Source organism: Gadus morhua, chromosome 4 (genome assembly GCF_902167405.1).
Source record: "Gadus morhua chromosome 4, gadMor3.0, whole genome shotgun sequence".
Classification (NCBI taxonomy): domain Eukaryota; kingdom Metazoa; phylum Chordata; class Actinopteri; order Gadiformes; family Gadidae; genus Gadus; species Gadus morhua.
Window position 1 is genome coordinate 4,739,013 of NC_044051.1, and position 20,313 is coordinate 4,759,325.

Genomic DNA, 20,313 nt, shown 5'->3' on the forward strand with positions numbered 1-20,313 from the left:
GACTGCTTTAAATTTGAGCGTTTTCACAGTGAATGGTGCTTACCGGAGAGGGAAGCAAATTTAAAACAGTTCATCCAAAATGTGATTTATTTTTTCTTATTGTGAATAGGCTACATTTCTTATTGTGAATACAGTTATTATGCAGGCTGTTGTTTAATTCATCCGCGGTTGCCACCGGTGTGTTTTCTTTTGGTCGTTTCTTCTGAAAGGCGTCTCCAAAACAAGCTAAAGTTAGTTAAGGTCTCTCATCTAAATGTGGCATTTCTTCAGAAGACAATGTTAATATCCAAGATATAAAATCCAAGATATCTTACAAACAACATTTCACGTTTTCTTGATCGTGATAGGACTTCTTTCACCCAGTTCCCTTATGATCACTTCGCGCTTGCGCACTGAAGTGCTGGTTCAGCACATGGACTTATTAAGGAGTTCACCATCCACAAGAGAAACTTGAAGATGAACGGACATGGGTACCATTCTCTGCACACGACTCGAGCGTTGCGGTTACAGTGACTGTCCGCTAGAGGGCGCCCGGAGACCACGCTGCAGAACGCAACGGAACGCAGCTGAGAGAGAGACTCCGCTCCTCCTTATATCCCCTTGGTCCACGGGCTAGAGTTTCAGTGACAGTTGAGCTGTTGTTCTGCTCGCCTCGCTCGACGCGGAACGAGTCCACCCCCAGCTCCAGACTAACGATCGCGGTGCCAGGACCGTCAGCCTTCCGTCCGTCGTGAATCCGAGAAGGTCAACGACACCATCCTAACCACCAACTAAAAGGTTCTGCATTAAGAGAGCATCGATTCACTGGTTAATCGGTTCGGTCCAGCGGTATTCGTCCCTTCGTGCATTCCATCAGTTGAGGTGAGTGAAACGCTGTTTACGTGAGAGTTGTGTTGTTTAACCATCATCCGTTGTGTTGTTTAACCAACAACCCAACGGATACAAGTCGTAGGCACACAGGGGCATTGTAGAAGTTGGTTAGCGGTCATGTGACGTAATATATGTTGGGGAAACGTTATAACCTGTCACATCCAATAGCCTAGGCTACATTATAATCGGAACCAAAAGCCTACGTTATGTTAGGAACTGCTTGGGACCCCTTGTGCAAAGGGGATACTACACACTTGATGGCTGCATGGTAGGCCTACCATCTTTGTACCTGTGTGCGTCCGGGGGGATGTCGCTATCCTCCCGGACAGCACACGCACGCGCACACACGCACACGCGCACACACACACGCACACACACACACACACACACACACACACACACACACACACACACACACACACACACACACACACACACACACACACACACACACACACACGCACGCACACCGTGACCCCCTTACCACCCGGGGGTCTTTCCCCAGCGGCGACATCGTCCCCGCACACCGCACACACCGCACACACCGCGATTAGCCCACGCCTCGGTCACTCATACAAAGGTACGATATCCTTGGTTTGAATCAGGCAACCGTTTCAACCAATCCAACTTTCTCTTTTAAGGCGTGTATTCATCTCGACTCTCACCGGGGTGAGCACAGACGCCGCCCCGGTGAACAGGGCAGTCTATAAGCAGCAGGCCCGTTTAATTAAAGCATTTGATGAGGGCTGCGGTGGGCGAAAGCCTTTCCTTTCTATAGCGTGCGGTGCACCATCTGGGCAGGGCCCCTCCCGCGGCGGGGCCCTCCCCGCGGTCGGGCCCCCTGGCTGCCCTGTAATCGGGTGAGGAGCCACCACGACGAGGGAGGGCACCACCCATATCCAGACTTTGCTTTACAGCAGAAGTGACAGGAAAGAATATCAGCGGACTTAGAGAAGAATTAAAGCCTACACAGGACGCGAGTGTTTACCGGGTTAGGGTAGCTACCGCACGCTGGATACACTGCACTGGGCACTGGGTTCAAGTGGATGCCAGCGAGCAAAACGCATCGCACACATCATCTTGTGGTGTGTGTGTGTCCCCCCCCCCAAAGTAAATGTCCAGGAATGAACCAACTACCAGAGGAACAATTCGGTCTATAAACAGCTTTCCGTGCCCTCCCTGCCTCACACACAATATGCGCCTTCTTTTTTAGTTTCTTGGCAGTAGTTTGGAGTGACAGTTGAGTCAGAACGCGCTTGCGTGCGTGCGTGCTTGCGTGCGTGTGTGCACTGTGAGACTCGACCGCCAGTATTGTTAATTATTTTTTTTATTTTTAGCTGGTAGAAAGATATAAAAACAGATACAGTGGGGGATATGTAGAGAGGGAAAGAGAGAGAGAGAGAAAGAGAAATGCGAAACAACGGACGGAAAATAAAAGTCTGGCAGTTAGAAAAACCGAGAAAATAAAGACCTACGGCTACGGCACAGCGGTGCGTGGAATACTCAACTCTCCGCCCGAAAGAGCTTGACATTTAAAAAGATTTAATGCAAAAAAAGAGCCTGGAAGGTCCCGCTACCTTGTCATTTATGACCTCTAACCCATCCAAACGACTGCCTTTAACTGGAAAGGTAGGTGTGCGTTGAGGGGTGACCTAATCAGAACCCCCATCCCCCACCAGCACTTCAGGACCAGTGTACCCTACTTTCACCAGCGCATGCCAAATATGGGTACGCGTGTTTGTTTATGAAAGAAAAAGAAAAGTGAAGGCGTAGGGTTGACGGTGGTTAGGGGTACAAGTGGGGGCGTGTCTAGGGAGGGGAGGGGGTCAAGGGTCTGCTGGGAGGGGGGTACATGAGGGGGCGTGTCCAGGAGGGGGAGGGCGTCGAAGGGTCTTCTGGGAAGGAGGGGGGGGTACGAGAGGGGGTGTGTCCAGGGGGGGTGGGAGGCGGCTTAAGCTCTGCTGGGGGCGTGTCCAGGGGGTGGAGGGGGGAAGGGGGGGTACGAGAGGGGGCGTGTCCGGGGGGGGGGGGGGGGGGGGGCTTAAGCTCTGCGGGGGTACGAGAGGGGGCGTGTCCAGGAGGGCAGGGGATCGAAGGGTCTTCTGGGAAGGAGGGGGGGGGGGGGTACGAGAGCTCTGCGGGGGACGAGGCGGGGCGTGTCCAGGTGGTGGAGGGGGGAAGGGGGGTTACGAGAGGGGGCGTGTCCAGGGGTAGGGGTTCAAGTTTTTGAGTGACAGGGATAGGGATAGGGATAGGGCTGCCCCCCCCCCCCCCTCTTGTCCAAGACACTTGGACACGCACCAGTTCATAAAAGTATCCAGCGTGACGTCTGGACGGCACTGGGCTCTGCTCAGGGTTTAATGAGGTGTCCGCCCGGTGGGAAGCTAAGCCGCTAGTCCGCGCTCCTCATCAACCTGGACGGGCCGCTGGTGAGCACCTCAGTGCCAGCACTTGTCTGTTACATCGGCCGCTCTCAAGCTGTGCCTGGCTCCGTCTATAGGCCGACTGTCGGATTCAAACTCCAGCCGTTCAGATTTCTAGACTGACGACGTCCCTCTCAGCTGAAGTTGAATGAAAACACTTGTCTTCTTGTTTGTTTACCTTAGAGTGTGTGTGTGTGTGTGTGTGTGTGTGTGTGTGTGTGTGTGTGTGTGTGTGTGTGTGTGTGTGTGTGTGTGTGTGTGTGTGTGTGTGTGTGTGTGTGCTGTTCCTGTTGACTTTTTAGGCGGTGCAGATTCTCTGTTTACATGTCTAGCTTTGAGAGCTCAGTTCGCAACACACACACACTCTCTCAACACACACACACACACACTCTCACAACACACACACACACACTCTCACACACTCTCTCAACACACACACACACACACACTCTCTCAACACACACACACACACACTCTCTCAACACAAACACACACACACTCTCTCAACACACACACACACACACTCTCTCAACACACACACACACACACACTCTCTCAACACACACACACACTCTCTCTCCTTACTCTCTCTCCCTGACACACACACACACACACACACACACACACACACACACACACACACACACACAAAGGGGCGATCGTGACTGCTAAAAGGCGGCCACGGCAACAGGGGAGTGTGTGAGTCATGTTGATGATGAAGCGGTTGCCCCCGGTAACACGCTGGACCGCATTCTCAGCCTCTTCGATTGGCGTGCAGGCGTGTGTGTGCGAGTCCGCAGGCGCTGCGAGCATCAGCTGCAGGGAGAGAACGTGCCCCTTGATGTTGGAATCACGAATCACACAGATGACGGGAGGAAGAGATGTGTGTGTGTGTGTGTGTGTGTGTGTGTGTGTGTGTGTGTGTGTGTGTGTGTGTGTGTGTGTACACACACCAAGGTTTGATCCCCAGGTCCACAACCTCAGTCTTCTCGTTGTGTTCGGTCGACAGGCACTGCGGGCGTATCGACGTGTTGACCAATAGGGTGGGGCTTTGTTGGACTACTGTGAAATGATCACACGATTAGAACGAGGGACGGGATTCGTCAGGGTCGCGATGGGAAACATACTGCGATTCTGTTAATGTTAGTTTTTTTGGTCCATTGTTATTGTGTAAATGAACGCGGCCGATAAGAACTGAGCATAATCGATGCAGACTGACGATTGCAGGACAGCACCGTTGTTTTGCTTCCACTGAGATCAATTTGTGAGGCGACCTGACGATGCAAGCATTGTGAAAGAACCCCCATTCTCAAGTGAAAACGTTTTTGTACTCCTTACCCTGAAGGGCAATTCTGTGAATCGAAACAATTCAGCTTTTGACCAGCACGCCTCACAAACTCACACACCAACCAATAGATCTGCAAACAGTCAGATAAACTAGAACGTTTAAAGCTGAGGCTGAGTTTGGACTTTGTTTTGCTCCTCACGTGAGGGGGTGGGGGGGGGAGGGGTGATATTGTGATTCACTCGATGTTATGACACTGATATGACTCAGAATTCTGCATAACCCTTGAATGTCTTTGCGGAAGATCCCAGATGTGTTTCCCCGCAGCCCTTGAGGTAACGGATAGCGCCGTTGTGTATCTGTCTCCCATCAGGCAACATCTCCTCTCGGTTTCGGGACCGGGGAATGGACAGCTGATCTCGGAGCTCTGTGATTGGCTGCCGCGGCTGCTGCTGCTGCTGCTGCTGCTGCTGTCATGGCGAAGAGCCCAGAAGTCAAGCTGGCCGTGTTCGGCCGAGCGGGCGTCGGCAAGTCAGGTAGGGCGACGCCCACCGCCCCCCGCCCACCGCCCCCCCCTCATACCTCGCCCTCATCAGACCCGCCGCTGTGTTTGTTTGTGATACCTGGGGTTTGCCCGGGCATGCCCGGACACACATCCCGGCCTCACATCCTGGTCCACTCTCTCACACCGCCTTTATCTCTCCTCTCTCCTCTCTCCTCCTCTCCCTGCCTTTAACTCTCCTCCTCCTTTCTCCTGCTTCCTCTAACTCTCCTCTCTTCTCCTAATCACTCCCTTCCTCTAACTCTCCTCCTCCTTTCTCCTGCTTCCTCTCTGCCCTTAACTCTCTGACCTCCCTTCTCCTCCTTCCTTCCTGCCTGCCTTTAACCCTCCGACCAACTTTCTCCTCCTTTCTCCTCGCCTCTAACTCTCCTCTCTCCTCCCTCCAACTCCCTCATCTGTCAAACCCCTTTTGGCCGCATGGTCTAGGACTCGTTTCATTTCCCTCCCCGCAGTTCCCATGGATACGGCCTCCTCCTCCCACCACCACAGGCCACATCCCATCAATCTACGGCTGCGAGCGAGTCCTTCGCCTGATCCTAAACGGCAGGAACGCTCGGCCCCCGGTCCACGTCCTGCTCACTTACACACACGCGGTCCTGGCTTAGGGGGGGGGGGGGGGGGGGGGGGGGGGGGGCGTAACGCAGAACATGTGTTCCTCAACCGGCGGAACACAAATCGCTACCAACAGCTTCTGCCTCGGCAATCAGCGGCTGCGGCGCCATGACGCCTCGGAATGTTTCAACGAGGGCTCGGACGACGCCAGTGGAGGCCGACTCAGTGGCCGTGGTCAATAATACCGACGGAAATATATATATATCTATATAAACATATACACATACATATACACATACACACGTATGTGTAAGAGTACGGACATGTCTCGCTGAATTAATCCCAGATGACGTCATTTTATAACAAGTGGCAGGGACACGGTGCGACACGTATTACGACTCTGTTCATGTTACCGATATCTGGTCCCTCATTGTTTTGAAAATGAACGCGGCCGAAACAGAACAGAACATAATGGATGCAAACTGATGGTTGAAGGACAGTGTTAACCGTTATTTTGCTTCCACTGATTATCTCCTAGAATGATTTATCGAGGTTCAGAGGATGCGAGTGGTTAACTCAGGGGCCGTGGTCGATAATTGCGACCGATTACGTAAATATATACGCTGAAGTAGGTGACGTATACGAACATGTCTTGATTTAATTAAACGGTAAATTGTCTGCATCTATACAGCGATTTTCTAACCAGTGGCCAAGCGCTGTACAATACTGCCTCACATTCACCCATTCAAGCACACATTCACACACCGACGGCGGTGTCAGCCTTGCATGGGGACATCTGGCTCGTCGGGAGCAGTGAGGGTGAGGTGTTTTGCTCAGGGACACCTCGACACTCGAACCAGCAACCTTCCAGTTACCAGCCAACCCGCTCCACCTCCTGAGCGACATGCCGCCCCTACGATTACGCCCGGTTACGTCATTTAATAATGAGGTTTGACGGAGCCGAATCTTGGATCGTGACAGCCAATAACACAGGAACTAATACTGCATATTATTGGGTCGCTGTTATCTTCGGCGGGATATCCACAGGGAGGAGGCCACTGAGCTGGTAGGCATGAACAGAAATAGATTTCATCATCTCAACACATCATCATAAGTGCCGGTATTATGCTGCTCCTCTGATGTGGGGAGCTCTTTTTGATTCCCTAAGTAGTGCGTCGGACTGGGAATCTATCAGCTGAAAGCTTTTAGTGGAGAAGACGTGCCGCGCGGAGCGTACTTCCAGATCCAATTAAAGTAAACAACCCACAATGCACCTCTGTGGCGCTCTACTCATCCTCCGGGTCCTTAAAACACCAGGCAGCCAATTTCGGCTTAATGTGAAAGCAATCGTGTTTGATGTCACTCCTCGTACAATTGGGAACAGGGTACGGGGTAATCCCAACATTTGAATCAATAATGCCGGAAAGGTCGGCTGTGGACGTTAGGGAATCGAACCCGGTGCCTTCCTTGGTGGGGGTCGGGCACCCTGTTCTCTACACGATCCAGCCCCAGTTGGGAGCCTGTTTGGGGGGTGATCATCTGAGAGAAACACAGGTTTCACATTTCTTCAACCTCAACCTTGAAGAGCTTCTTCTCTCAGATGTTTCCGGATGCTTCCCGTTCTTTGGGCTTCAACGTCAGGCTTGTGAGAAAAGAATGTCTGGACTATCCTGATGGTTAACCCGCCAGCCCCCCCCCATTACTGATTTTAAATGTTTGGCGTGTACGTATGTACGTCAATTATGGCACCCATTGCACTCGTGATCATCCCTGGAGGGATCACCCACACTGCGTGCCTTCTCAAGATTTCTTCCTTGCTAATTAAGGGGGTTTTGGGTCAGGTGGGTGACATCAAAATATGACCCGTTAAGCCCTTTGAGGCTGTACCGGTGATTAAGGGCTATACAAATACAATTTCATAGAATCCAAGATTGGCTTTTTAATACAAGATTGATTGAGTTCTCGACATTGCTCCAGAAACCTGTGGATCCTATGACGGTAAACCAGCCATCATTAGCACTAGTAGCTTACTGAGGAGTCCTTTGAGTCAGTAGAGGGATGTAGCCAACAGTATGTTACAGAATATGAAGGCGTCATCTATCCCTGCATGCTTTCACGACACCTTTTACATGTGCGTGGAGCGGGAGTCATTGCAGGCTCCTACCCATTGTATAGTCAAAGAGAATTGGCCACTTATTTCCCATTATCAAGAATGCCTGAGTGACTCGCTAAACTTGTCGGGCACAAACTCCCACGCGTTTGTTCTGATTGCTGCAGTGGCATGCTAATCAATGTGTTAACACAGAGCCACACGGGAATAGCTTTGTCCATCGCTTGGGCTTTCATCTTAGACGGAGCCTCAAGGTCGAAATCAAAAGTATACCGCTACTGCGGATACAGCACTCTTGTGTGTGCGTGTGCGTGTCTGTGTGCGTGCGTGCGTGGCCAATTTTTGATTGCTTCTAACGACTAATTATCTTAATTAATTCATTCATATAAAGTTTTACTTTTCAAGCAGCGGAAAGTAAGTGAGTGTTTCAAGAAGGACGGAGGGGGTTTGGAGGGCTTAAGTTGGTCGGAAATGCTTTCAGAGAGTTTGCAGATAAATAGAGTGGATGGGACAGGCATAGGGCTTAAAACAGACAATATCCATGTTGTTTTAATAAATAAGCACCTGGGCTCAAACAGGACAAGTTTCATGTTGTGTGAATGGACGAGCATTAGGCTTAAACCAGCAAAGATCCATGTTGTTTGAATGAACAAGCCCCAGGGCTTACAGCAGACAAGATCCAGGTAGTTTGAGTAAGCACCAGGGCTTGAACCAGAGAAGACCCATGTTGAATGTATAAGCACCAGGGTTTAAAGCAGACGAGATCCATGTTGTTTGAACTAGCACCAGGGCTTAAAGGAGACAAGATCCATGTGGTTTGAGTGAGCACTTGGGCTTAAAGTAGACAGGATCCAGGTTGTTTGAATAAACACCAGGGCTTAAAGCAGACAGGATCCAAGTAGTTTTAATAAGCACCAGGGCTATGGTATAGCTGAGGTACCTAAGGAGCAGGTAACGACCATGCAGTCACTGTGAACGATCAAAGTCGTGTAGGAGGGAGAGTGCAGCACGTCTAGGGTCTTGGATTATAATTGGCTGTTGAGATTTCAGACCTGGTCAGCTGTTAGAAGGTGATTTGTTGGTGATGTTTGGGTTTAATCCAGTGATCTTTTTGACTTTCTCATCCATATTGATTTCTTAGCCCAGATACTTGATATGGTCGCCAGGTTTGAACACACACAAACCTTTGGTCAAATTTGGCATTTAAAACAATCATTGATTCTGAAGTCCCTCCAACATTTATTTGTGTCACATAGCAGAAATGAGTCACTTCCCTCTCGGGTTTGAACAGTACTTGGCACTATCCAAGATGGAGGGCCCACTTCTGACGAGAGAGCGCCGTTTTCCGTTCCAAAGAGTTATTGTGTTGTCTTCTCTGTTTGTTCCAGCCAAGCACAGAGTTATATCTCAAAGGTAAATGGCCTGCATCTATACAGCCATTTTCTAACCAGTGGCAACTCAAAGTGCTTTACAATACTGCCTCACATTCACCCGTTCGTACACATATTCACAAACCATCAGCGGTGTCAACAACGCAAGGTGACAGCCAGCTCGCCAGGAGCAGTCAGGGTGAGGTGCCTTGCTCAGGGACACCTCGACACTCGGGAGCCAGGGATAAAAGTAGCAACGTTCTGGTTACCAGTCAACACGCTTTACCTCCGGATCAACATAACACCCCCTCTAAAGATATATTACGCATTTGAAAGATATATTACGCATTTGAAGACTGTTCTCAGGAAACGTGGGTAGTGGCAGTTAATCTAAGTGGTCCCTTTGGTTGTTTAAAGACGAGGTTGAGGGTAATAATTCCCTGACGGCCTATTCATCCTCTGTGCTGTCCACCATTTCTGTTAACTGATCGTATATCAGTTGATACCCAGGGATAAACTTCCTATTATACTTACACACACACACACACACACACCCCCACGCATACTCCTCAGAACACACACACACACACACACACACACACACACACACACACGGTGAGAAATGACTCAAAGTGATGACATCTGACGTTCCGCAGAGTACAGACGCTTCCGTGGTGAACGAAGCGTGCACATGTGTGCTCCGTGCACGTCTTCCCTACATCTGTTCCATTCGCGCACGGCACAACTCAAACCATCATGACAATAATAATAATAGTATTCATAATCCCCTTCCTCTCTGCGGCGCTGCTCTGGCTTGGGTTCTCCCTGACATGAAGACGGAGGTCATGCTCGTATCCGACGGCCAGTGAGTCATTTAGCAGACGCTTTTATCCACAGCCACTTGCAGCGAGGTTTAGGGATCAAACGGCCGACTTGGGGCTCAGGAGGTAGAGCGGGTCGGCTGGTAACCGGAAGGTCGCTAGTTCGATCCCCGGCTCCTCCTAGCTAGGGTGTCGAGGTGCCCCTGAGCAAGTCACCTCAACCCCTAACTGCTCCCGACGAGCTGGCTGTCGCCCTGCGTGGCTGACACCGCCGTCGGTGTGTGAATGTGTGCGTGTGAACGGGTGAACGTGAGGCAATATTGTAAAGCGCTTTGAGTGGCCGCTGGTTAGTTAGAAAAGCCTTACGTAAATGCAGTCCATTTACCATGCAACACACCAACAGGTAGAATGAAGGCATCGGGGCTCGAAGCAGAACCACTCCACTCCCCGGAGCCCAGTTACCGGGTTTTATGCTAAGTCGATTAACGTCTGGGAGCACGGGGCCACACACGGGTCCTTCTGTTGTACCGGGGGCTTTCTTTATCCAACGTGACCGACGATGAACAAAAGGGCAAAGGGCGGAGCTATCTCACTGCAGGAAGCTCACCGCTGGGTTGAGGACTAAACCCAGAGGGGGGGGGGGGGGGAAGAGAGAGAGGAGAGAGAGGAGAGAGGAGAGAGGAGAGAGGAGAGAGAGAGAGAGAGAGAGAGAGAGAGAGAGAGACTAAATCAGTGGAAGGGATCTGAATACCTCCTTGATACCTCTCTCCATGGTTAGCTGGTCATTTGGGCACCGGCCGTGAGTCATGTGGAGGACCATACAGCGGCCTCAATTATTCTCTCTCCTGATAAGACGACGAACAAAGGCAGCAAAGTGTCTCTTAAGAGGTCCGGGAGTGTGTTGTTTTTGAGTGTTTGTGTCGCCATGACGACGTTATGTATGGACACGGTGGAATAGGTGTGCACAAAATGGCGGACGAGGGTTGTTGTGTCTTCCAGATGTATATTAATACGTCTTTGGGGTTGAAGTCTGTAAATGTAAAACTATTTAGACAGTACTTGAATGTATGGCAAAGTATTACGTAGTTATGTACTATAGTTATAACCTGGTACCATCGTTGATGTATCTATGTTTTTGTTCATATGCTGACACACACACACACACACACACACACACACACACACACACACACACACACACACACACACACACACACACACACACACACACACACACACACACACACACACACACACACCATCCGTAACATCAAATCAATCATGTTCACAGCAAGCCATCAGAAACATCGACCCCTGTTGCCATGGCATTAAACGACCTCCAATTAGCAGAGCGACTGATTGGATGCCGGGACTGAAACGCACCTGGAGGAGGGGGTCTTTAAAATCAGGTGTTTCATTCAGTTCACATCTGGAAGCCGTCCAGTGTTCTCTGGATTCCTCTGTTCTCCCTGCTTTGGGGAGGCGCAGGCATCGCCCAGAAGGAAATTGAAGGCATTCATTGTTGAGAAAAGAAAAACATGTGAGTTGGTCCTGGCGCTTGTACTTGATATAACCGTTTGTACTTACAGACCTCACCCTTTATCACGGTATATGAGGTTTCGCCGTTTCTTTGAACTCTGCTTGTTGGTGATAGAAGCAGAGCTAGATCATTTTTTGTGGTCACCCTTGCCGTTTTCTTTTTTCTCCTCTTCCCCTTTTGTTCAAAATGTCCTTTCTAGGGACATCTGCACTCCAACCGTTTGAATGCCAAATGACGCAAATAAGAATAATCCAAACATTCTTTCATATGACAAGGAAGGAAGGCAAGAGGCCGAACTAAGCGCTAGGTGCAGAGCCAACTGCTAGGTGCCGAGGTAACTACTAGGTAAAGTGCTAAGGGCTATGTGCAGAGCCAAGCGCTAGCTGCAGATATAAGCGCTAGCTACAGATATAAGCGCTAGGTGCAGAGCTAATCGCTGGATGCTGAGCTAAGCGCTAGGTACAGGAACAACATTCTGGAACCATCTCGGTGAGAGTACCACTTGCTGTTTGGCGAGCCAAAATGACCACCCCCCCTCACCCCCACCCAAACCCCCAGCGTGGGAGAGTTTTGCGTGATTGAGGGTTTGAATGATGCAGGGGGCGCGGTGAGACTCAACGTTCCTGCTTGAAATTTGAAACTGCCATTTATAATCAGTGGCGAGAGAATAATGCAACGGTCTGAAAAACCGGGCGAGATAAATGCAGGGAGTGGCCGTCAAGTTTGTCGTTCTTCGCAGGCCTCGAGCGTGTGTTTAGCAACAAGTGCTACTGAGCTAACCAGCGAATCCCACTCAGAGACCGCGTCAGTGCAAGTCCACGATGTGGAAGTGTATTGATCACAGCGTTCACCCCTTCGATTGCCAGAATACTTCGCTCGGTGTTCGAGTTATTCTGGGTTCTAAGGTTTACATTTACATTTATATTTAGGGCATTTGGCAAACGCTTTTATCCAAAGCGACTTACAATCAGGACACTTGTCATAAGAAGGAGAAACAACAAACATATCGCTGTTGGTACAGTAAGGCTGTTCATAGAACCAACGGCCGAGCACCTACAATCACTAGGTTGACCCATTCCCCGTATACAACAGAGATAGCTTTGATGCTAGTCTTTTCCAAGGTTTGAGTTACCAAAGTTTAAACCTTCTCTCCGTCTCCATGGCTCTCCCTCGCTCGCCCTCTCTCTCTCTCTCTCCCCAAGAGCGGCGCCTTTCTAGTCCAGGAGAAAAGAACAGGATGTCCACTCGCCACACTTTTATTCGTCAGTTTCGCGAAGGCCACCTACGTCACGCTTCTCCTCTCCGAATACACCGTCCCTGCCGGTGGCTGACAGGAAGGTGGGCGACTCGCGGATTCTCCTATTTTATACCTTCGTCCTTTGTGGCTATTCTTAGACGCATTCATCCATCTGCGCTCGCTGTCCGCTGGCTCCAGCCTGCTCTCCCCCCCCCCCCACACACACTCCTCTCCGTCGGGGTGCTGTGAGTAATCACCTGCTCCCACCCCTGTCGTTCATCCTAACAGGTGAGGTCAGTGTCTGCTGTCTGTTTGTCAGAAACACGGCCCGGGGGGGCGCTATAGTGGTTCTGTCCTACCGGAAAATGAGACGAAAACAAAACAGATTGAAAAAGGTTTCAACGCTCGAACACCTGAACTTGTCCGAACCGTACAGAAGCAGAACCGCGTTTCAAAGCCGTCTCGTCAAGATCGATCGGTCTTCACGAGACGGCTTTGAAACACGGTTCTGCTTCGATCGATCGATGAATTACACCACAGTCCCAAAAAAGGTGCTCCAGTTTCTGAATTAGCAAGCCACCGGACTAGTGTAGAATGACACAAAAGGCCTTTTGTTCAGCCCTTTGTCCTACCATTTAAAGAGCCGTTTAACAACAACAACGTCAACCTTTCAGTTAGCTTCAATGCCTGTTGAACCGAGCGGCCACAAATTCACTGACAATTTGACTCTTGATCCAAATACATTCAAACCCAAACCGTCGAGTCTCTCTCTCTCTCTCTCTCTCTCTCTCTCTCTCTCTCTCTCTCTCTCTCTCTCTCTCTCTCTCTCTCTCTCTCTCTCTCTCTCTCTCTCTCTCTCTCTCTCTCTCTCTCTCTCTCTCTCTCTCTCTCTCTCTCTCTCTCTCTCTCTCTCTCTCTCTCTCTCTCTCTCTCTCGTGAATTTGTGGCCGCTCGGTTCCACAGGCATTGAAGCTAACTGAAAGGTTGACGTCGTTGTTAAACGGCTCTTTAAATGGTAGGACACAGGGCTGAACAAAAGGCCTTTTGTGTCATTCTACAGTAGTCCGGTGGCTTGCTAATTCAGAAACTGGAGCACCTTTTTTGGGTCTGTGGTGTAATTCATACACTGCTGCCCCACACACACACACACACACACACACACACACACACACACACACACACACACACACACACACACACACACACACACACACACACACACACACACACACACACAGTAGTAGCACCACCGCCACCAATTTCGCGAAACTCAATTCCTCTAATAGCCCCGCTCTCAGCTCCCGTCTCTCCGCTGCCTCGGAGGTGTGCGGGAAATGATAGCCTCCCTCGGTGTCCTATTTAACAAGGACCCCTGGGGTGAGCCACCACATCCCTCCCTCTCTCCCCCCCTCATCTCTCTCCCCTATTGTGTCTCGGTCGTTGCGGTCGGTTCAGCGAGTGGAGAGACGGCCTCGCCCAGCCTTGCCTTGGGAAACTCCCAGAAGTTAAAAGCAAAACTTGATATTGACGGAGAGGCGCGGCCCGGTCCCTTCAGAGTCTAGACAATGCTGCGAAAACCGCTTCCCAAAACCATTATGAGGATCGTCAGCCTCAGGGCGAAGTATTCCTGGGTTTATTATTCGTAATTTTTGTTTGGGTTAAGAGACGTGAATGGGAGTTGTGTTGGGAGAAGGATGCGTGTCAGGTTCACGGTTAAAGTTGCGTAGTCTTCGACGATAGCGTCATCAATTACACGGGGAAAAGACACCGGTCGTTCATTTGGCGTCGAACCTCGAATTTACCGACCGACTTTGTTTGCCAAGGATTCCAAAAACATGACTGACAATTGTTTATCAGCGAGGCTGCAGTTTCAATTCCAGATGGGACACACAAGGTTACACTGAGGAAGACAGAGCAGCAACAGAACTGTGGTGTGACATACCGAGTCGGAAACCAAAAGCTTATCAAACGCCAAATTTTAGAATGTAGCATTCTATTCATCAAGAACGGAGGAATCCAGAGTGTATTGAGGTGGCTTCCAAATGGGATCTAAACAAACCCCCTAATTTGAAAGAAGATTGTGTTTTAGTCCCTGCATCAAAACAGTCGCTCGGCTAATTGAAGGTCGTTTAGCACCATGGCAACCGGGTAGATAAGGGAACAGGGTTGGATGTTTCTGAGGGCATACTGTGAACACAATTGATTTGATCTTACTGATGCGAAATCACCGCGACTGGCGGGGCCTTTTAAAACAGCCGGTCGATCCGTCAACACGGGCCCCTGAACAACTGCCTTCTCGTCCCCGCCGGCCCCGGGGCCCTTTAACGAACCTGAAGAGTCAAAAGCACTCGCAGTAACAGGGTTTTATGCATTTACCCGTTTAGTTTTTGCACACAAGCAGGGGCGTCTCTCCGCCCTGCTTGACGGTTTCATTGCGGTTTTATTTATCGTAGTGTTGCCCCGAGGCGAGAGCAGGAATTACAATCAGGCGGACCTATTGTCACAGGGTGAACGTTAACAGTACACAGACAGAGCACGCGCGAGAGTGAGAGACACAGAGAGAGGGCAAGAGAGAGAGAGAGGGCAAGAGAGAGAGAGAGGGTAAGAGAGAGAGGGAGAGAGAGAGAGAGAGAGAGAGGGCAAGAGAGAGGGCAAGAGAGAGAGAGAGAGGGCAAGAGAGAGAGAGAGAGAGAGAGAGAGCGAGAAAGAGAGCGAGAGAGGGACAGATGGCGAGATAGAGAGCGAGACAGAGAGAGAGAAAGAGACAGCGAGAGAGAAAAAAAGAGAGTTGGATTGAGATAAGGAGCTAGAGGGAGAGAGAAAGGCAGAGAGCTAAAGAGAGAGAAGGTGGGTGCTCCTCCTCTGAGGCTGTTGTTTGCGTTGGAATCAGAGACAGCGATCTGTTGACTCGGGGGGGCGCTACGACACCACATCCCCCCCCCCCCCCCCCCCCCGGTACAACCTGGGAACGCCGTATTCCCCGCGGAGGAACGCCTTAGCGTTGTGTTGCGTTGTGTCGTGATGCCCGTGCTACGAAGGCTTCCTGGCAGCCGTCCCAAACTATCTGATTTCCCATCAGCCACTAATTGCTAATCATCTCGTTGGGGGCCAGCTGGTCTCATTAGCGAGATACGACCCACCGGTAACCGGGATCCTCCGCTGTGGGTTTCCGCTCCGTGTTATCAGCCCACAGAGTGTGTTGCAGTGTTGGTGTGTGTTATCTGGCCCTGGCTGGTGCGTGTTGTAGTGTTGGTTTTTGTTGGTGTGTGTTGTAGTGTTGGTGCGTTATCTGGCCCTGGCTGGTGTGTGTTGTAGTGTTGGTTTGTGTTGGTGTGTGTTGTAGTGTTGGTGTGTGTTGGTGTGTGTTGCAATGTTGGTTTGTGTTGCTGTGTGTGGTAGTGTTGCCGTGTGTTGTAGTGTTGTCGTGGGTTGTAGTGTTGTAGTGTTGCTGTGTGTTGTAGTGTTGTTGTAGTGTTGCCGTGTGTTGTAGTGTTGCCGTGGGTTGTAGTGTTGTAGTGTTGCTGTGTGTTGTAGTGTTGTTGTAGTGTTGCCGTGTGATGTAGGGTTGCCGTGTGATGTAGTGTTGCCGTGGGTTGTAGTGTTGTTGTAGTGTTGCCGTGTGTTGTAGTGTTGCCGTGTGATGTAGTGTTGCCGTGGGTTGTAGTGTTGTAGTGTTGCTGTGTGTTGTATTGTTGTTGTAGTGTTGCCGTGTGATGTATTGTTGCCGTGGGTTGTAGTGTTGCCGTGGGTTGTAGTGTTGCCGTGGGTTGTAGTGTTGCCGTGTGTCCTAGTGTTGCCGTGTGTCGTAGTGTTGCCGTGTGTCGTAGTGTTGCCGTGTGTCCTAGTGTTGCCGTGTGTCCTAGTGTTGCCGTGTGTCGTAGTGTTGCCGTGTGCTGTAGTGTCGGTGTTCCTTTGCGTTGGGATCGCTGTGGAGATGGGGTCCCGGGCCGGGAGATGACAGGGAGGGAGGGGGGGGAATAAGTGCCGGCTTGTCCTCCATTACAGCTTGTCCCGTGGACACGGCTAAATGGGACCGTTGAAAGGCGAGGCAATCTGATCTGGGGATGGGGGGGGACAACTCACGTCTCTGACCTGCATAGAGACCTCTCCGACGAGAGACCATCCCTGAGGGGGGCAGGGATGGTCCCTCGTCGGAGCGTCCTGCTTGAACGTCCTGGCACTTAATGTACGCCCTTATTGTATGTTGTACATCCTGCCACTTAAAAATAGAACTACATCTTGTTGCATCTTATCCTAGCTATCTTTGTTCTTTACGGGGAATGGGTTAACCTAGTGATTGTTAGTGCTTGGCACTATTAACATCCTTACTGTAACAGCATTGATGTATTGTTTTTCTTCTTTCTTCTGACAACTGTACTGAATGTTTTGACTTATTGTAATTTCCTTTAGAAAAAATGTGAGTGCTAAATGCCCCAAATGTAAATGAGAGCCAACCTGTCCCTCTAATAAACCCAATGGTTGAATAATCTCTTCACACACCGTCTCATGAATAGGGCTATTTAAATGCCCGCTGAAATAGATATGGGCGCATGTCATAATAAATACAAATATGGGCGCCTTCAGCCCTGGACTTGGCAGAGGTGGATCTTGGCAGTGGGAATGGCACGGTAGGTTTTATAGGAATCAGCAGGCATCATTTCCAGATTCCTCATTTATTTATCGGGAAATTGTATCAACGCCAACCAACTGTCAACATAGTTACATACTTGAGTGGTGAGAGGCATTCTGGGAAGGCGTTTCCCAGAACAACATTGGAGACTTGTGTCACATGGAGACAGACAGAGAGACAGAGAGAGACACACAAGAGAGAGACAGAGACACAGAGAGAGACAGACGCAAAGAGAGACAGACACAGAGGGAGAGCAAGAGAGAGAGAGGGAGAGAGACAGAGACCAAGTTAGAGAGAGAGGGAGAGCAAGAGAGAGAGAGCAAGAAAGAGAGAGAGAGAGAGAGACAGAGGGAGAGCAAGAGAGAGAAAGAGAGGGAGAGAGAGACGGACAGAGGGAGAGTAAGAGAGAGAGACAGAGAGAGAGAGAGAGAGAGACACACACACACAGAGCAACAGACAGACAGACCGAGAGAGAGTGACAGAGACGGACCAAGAGTGGGAGACAGACAGACAGTGATGGAAACACACACAGAGCGACAGACAGCCAGACCGTTCAACAGAGGTAGGCGACCTCTATCCCACAGGAAGTGCTCGGCTATATTTACAGCCCAACGGAGCGCTGTATGCCGGCGGTCACGTCCTCGATTGGAGTGCCAGGCCCTCTGGTCGCTCACACGGAGAAACAAGACGTTGGGGCCATCACAGTGTGACGCCATTGCTGCGCAGCGTTATCACAGCCCGGGGCAGACGTCAAACCACAGAGGAAGTGTTGTTACAGAGACGCTTATCCATGCGGATGAGGCACGCTCTGAAAGGCCGAGCCAATCAGAGCGGACGATATCGATACCTTTTGCGGTGGACGGTGTTTGCTTCGGAATGAGAAGCGGTATTCAAATGTATCGGCAGCGCGGGCGACTTCCCTCTCCGTACCGCGGTGAGAAGTTTCCAACACAAGATCTCCTCCCAGAACCTTTGAACTCAAGAGAGAGGAAAATGGTCTCGTTTCCTGTTTGTTTGTGCTGGTAAACAAGAGTGAAAAAGAACAAGTCCCAGAGTTCGGAGGAGAAGCCCGACGCGTTCCCAGAGCAGCGCCCACACTGGCTTCACAACCCGCCCCAACGAGCCTCACGCCGAAGAAAGGAGCCATTCTCCCGCCCGCGACGGAACAACCGGCTGACCCTCAGGTGGACCCTGGGAGGTGGCCCCAACCGGGTCCTCAGCCAGCGTCCCGGGTCTGGGCCGCGTTAAGCTCTCCGGACACGCTGTGTGGCTTGACAGGACGAGACATGAGAACAATAGCTAGGGCTTCCCCCCCCTCCCCCCCCCCAACCCTCGGCCCGGGCAGGGGGGGCGCGTAGGTGGGCAGACAGGCACCCAGGAGCCACAGGTGTCTGTCTGAGGCTGGGGGGGGGGGGGGGCTTCAAACGGGACCCCGAGCTCGAAGTGGCGCTAATTGCTCGTGTTTTGATTGCGCGGCCTCGTTATCTCTAATTTGATTAGCGTGTTTGTCGGGACATTGGCGTGTTGTGGCGCGGAGCCGGGGCCAGGGGAGGTGTGTGGGTTTCGGGCATGGCAGTCTCGTAGGAAAATAAATCTGGGTTTGATTCCCGACGTCCCGTAACTCCTGACTGACACATTCCCCGTTTCCACCAACGCGGTCCCAGGGCTGGTTCGGAGCCAGTGCCAATCTCGGGCCGGTTCTCGGCTTTTCCACATAACTAATCCTGGCTCCGGGCCAGACAAACAGGTTCCAACTCAGCACCGACTCCACGCTGGTCCAGAAACAAGAACCAGTGACGTCTAGTACTGCGTTAGCGTAATTTTAACGCGTTAAATTTGAACATCCTGGCGCGTTAATTATTATTATTTTTTATAATATTCCACAATCAAGAGACATTGACGTCTAGTGACGGTTAGCGTTAATTTTAACGTCCTCCTGACGCGTTGCTAGGACAGCGGGGTCGAATGCTTCGACACATTGACGTGGCTCTACTCTGGCCCTAAAGACTTTGGAAAGTCAAGCTGGTTCTTTGGTAGTTGGTCTGTAGAACCAACACTGAACCAGCACCGGGTTTGCGTTGGTGTAAAAGGTGCCTAATAAGTGTGTCGGTGCCCCCTCATCCCTGCCATTGAGCAATCTGACAGGCGAAGGAGTATGAGAGGAAATGTTTATCTTCTGTGTGGGTTGTGCGTTTGTTGACGTGTTGAAACAAGGCAGCAGTCTGTTGATCCACTTTCGCTTCTCTGACGTTGTTTGTAGAGCACAGAGTAAAGTCTTTATTGTAAGTAGTAAATCATATATTCATGATTGATTTGGGGGTGGTACTGTCGTGACCTAAAGCATTTTAACTTAATCTTGATTAGATTCCCATTTTAAAATCGACCCGATTTGTGCTTGCAGCTATGGTACGTGTTGTTAATTAAACCCAGATAGGAAGTGAGGCTGTTGCAGCAGAAAGTAAATGACCGTAATTGGAAAAAATAAATGAGCATAACGAACGTCTAATTAGAATACGCAGATCTAGAGGAAAAACATCTCTGTACATGATAATTAAATCAAGGCAATGTCAAAACACACACACACACACACACACACACATACACACATACACACACACACTATGCAACACTAACACAGAGAGAGACAGAGCGAGAGAGAAGCTTTATTTTCCTACGTCAACGAGTAAACAGAGGCACGTAAACAGAGACTAACTCGCTCACGGACGCCTTGACTGTTTGACAGGCCCACTTCACCCATGCTAAGGGCTGAGTTAGTTCAGAAATAAATTGAAAGCCGCATCCCTCTCACACACAGACACAGACACACACTGTCGCACATGCACGCATACAGTCACATGCACAGTCACTCACACACACACAAAGTCCCTCACACACACGCAGTCAATCCAAGTC

General features: G+C 50.5%; 1 protein-coding gene across 1 annotated transcript in view; it reads left to right on the forward strand.

Moving 5' to 3' along the window:
- Positions 1-58: 58 nt before the first annotated feature.
- The window catches only part of rerg (RAS-like, estrogen-regulated, growth inhibitor), a 31,059-nt gene continuing 10,804 nt past the window's right edge, over positions 59-20,313 (forward strand). Inside the window, exons 1-2 of the mRNA XM_030355093.1 lie at positions 59-861; positions 4,952-5,114. Coding sequence (XP_030210953.1) covers positions 5,054-5,114 — 61 coding nt within the window. The 5' untranslated portion in view covers positions 59-861; positions 4,952-5,053. The remainder of the gene's footprint in view (positions 862-4,951; positions 5,115-20,313) is intronic.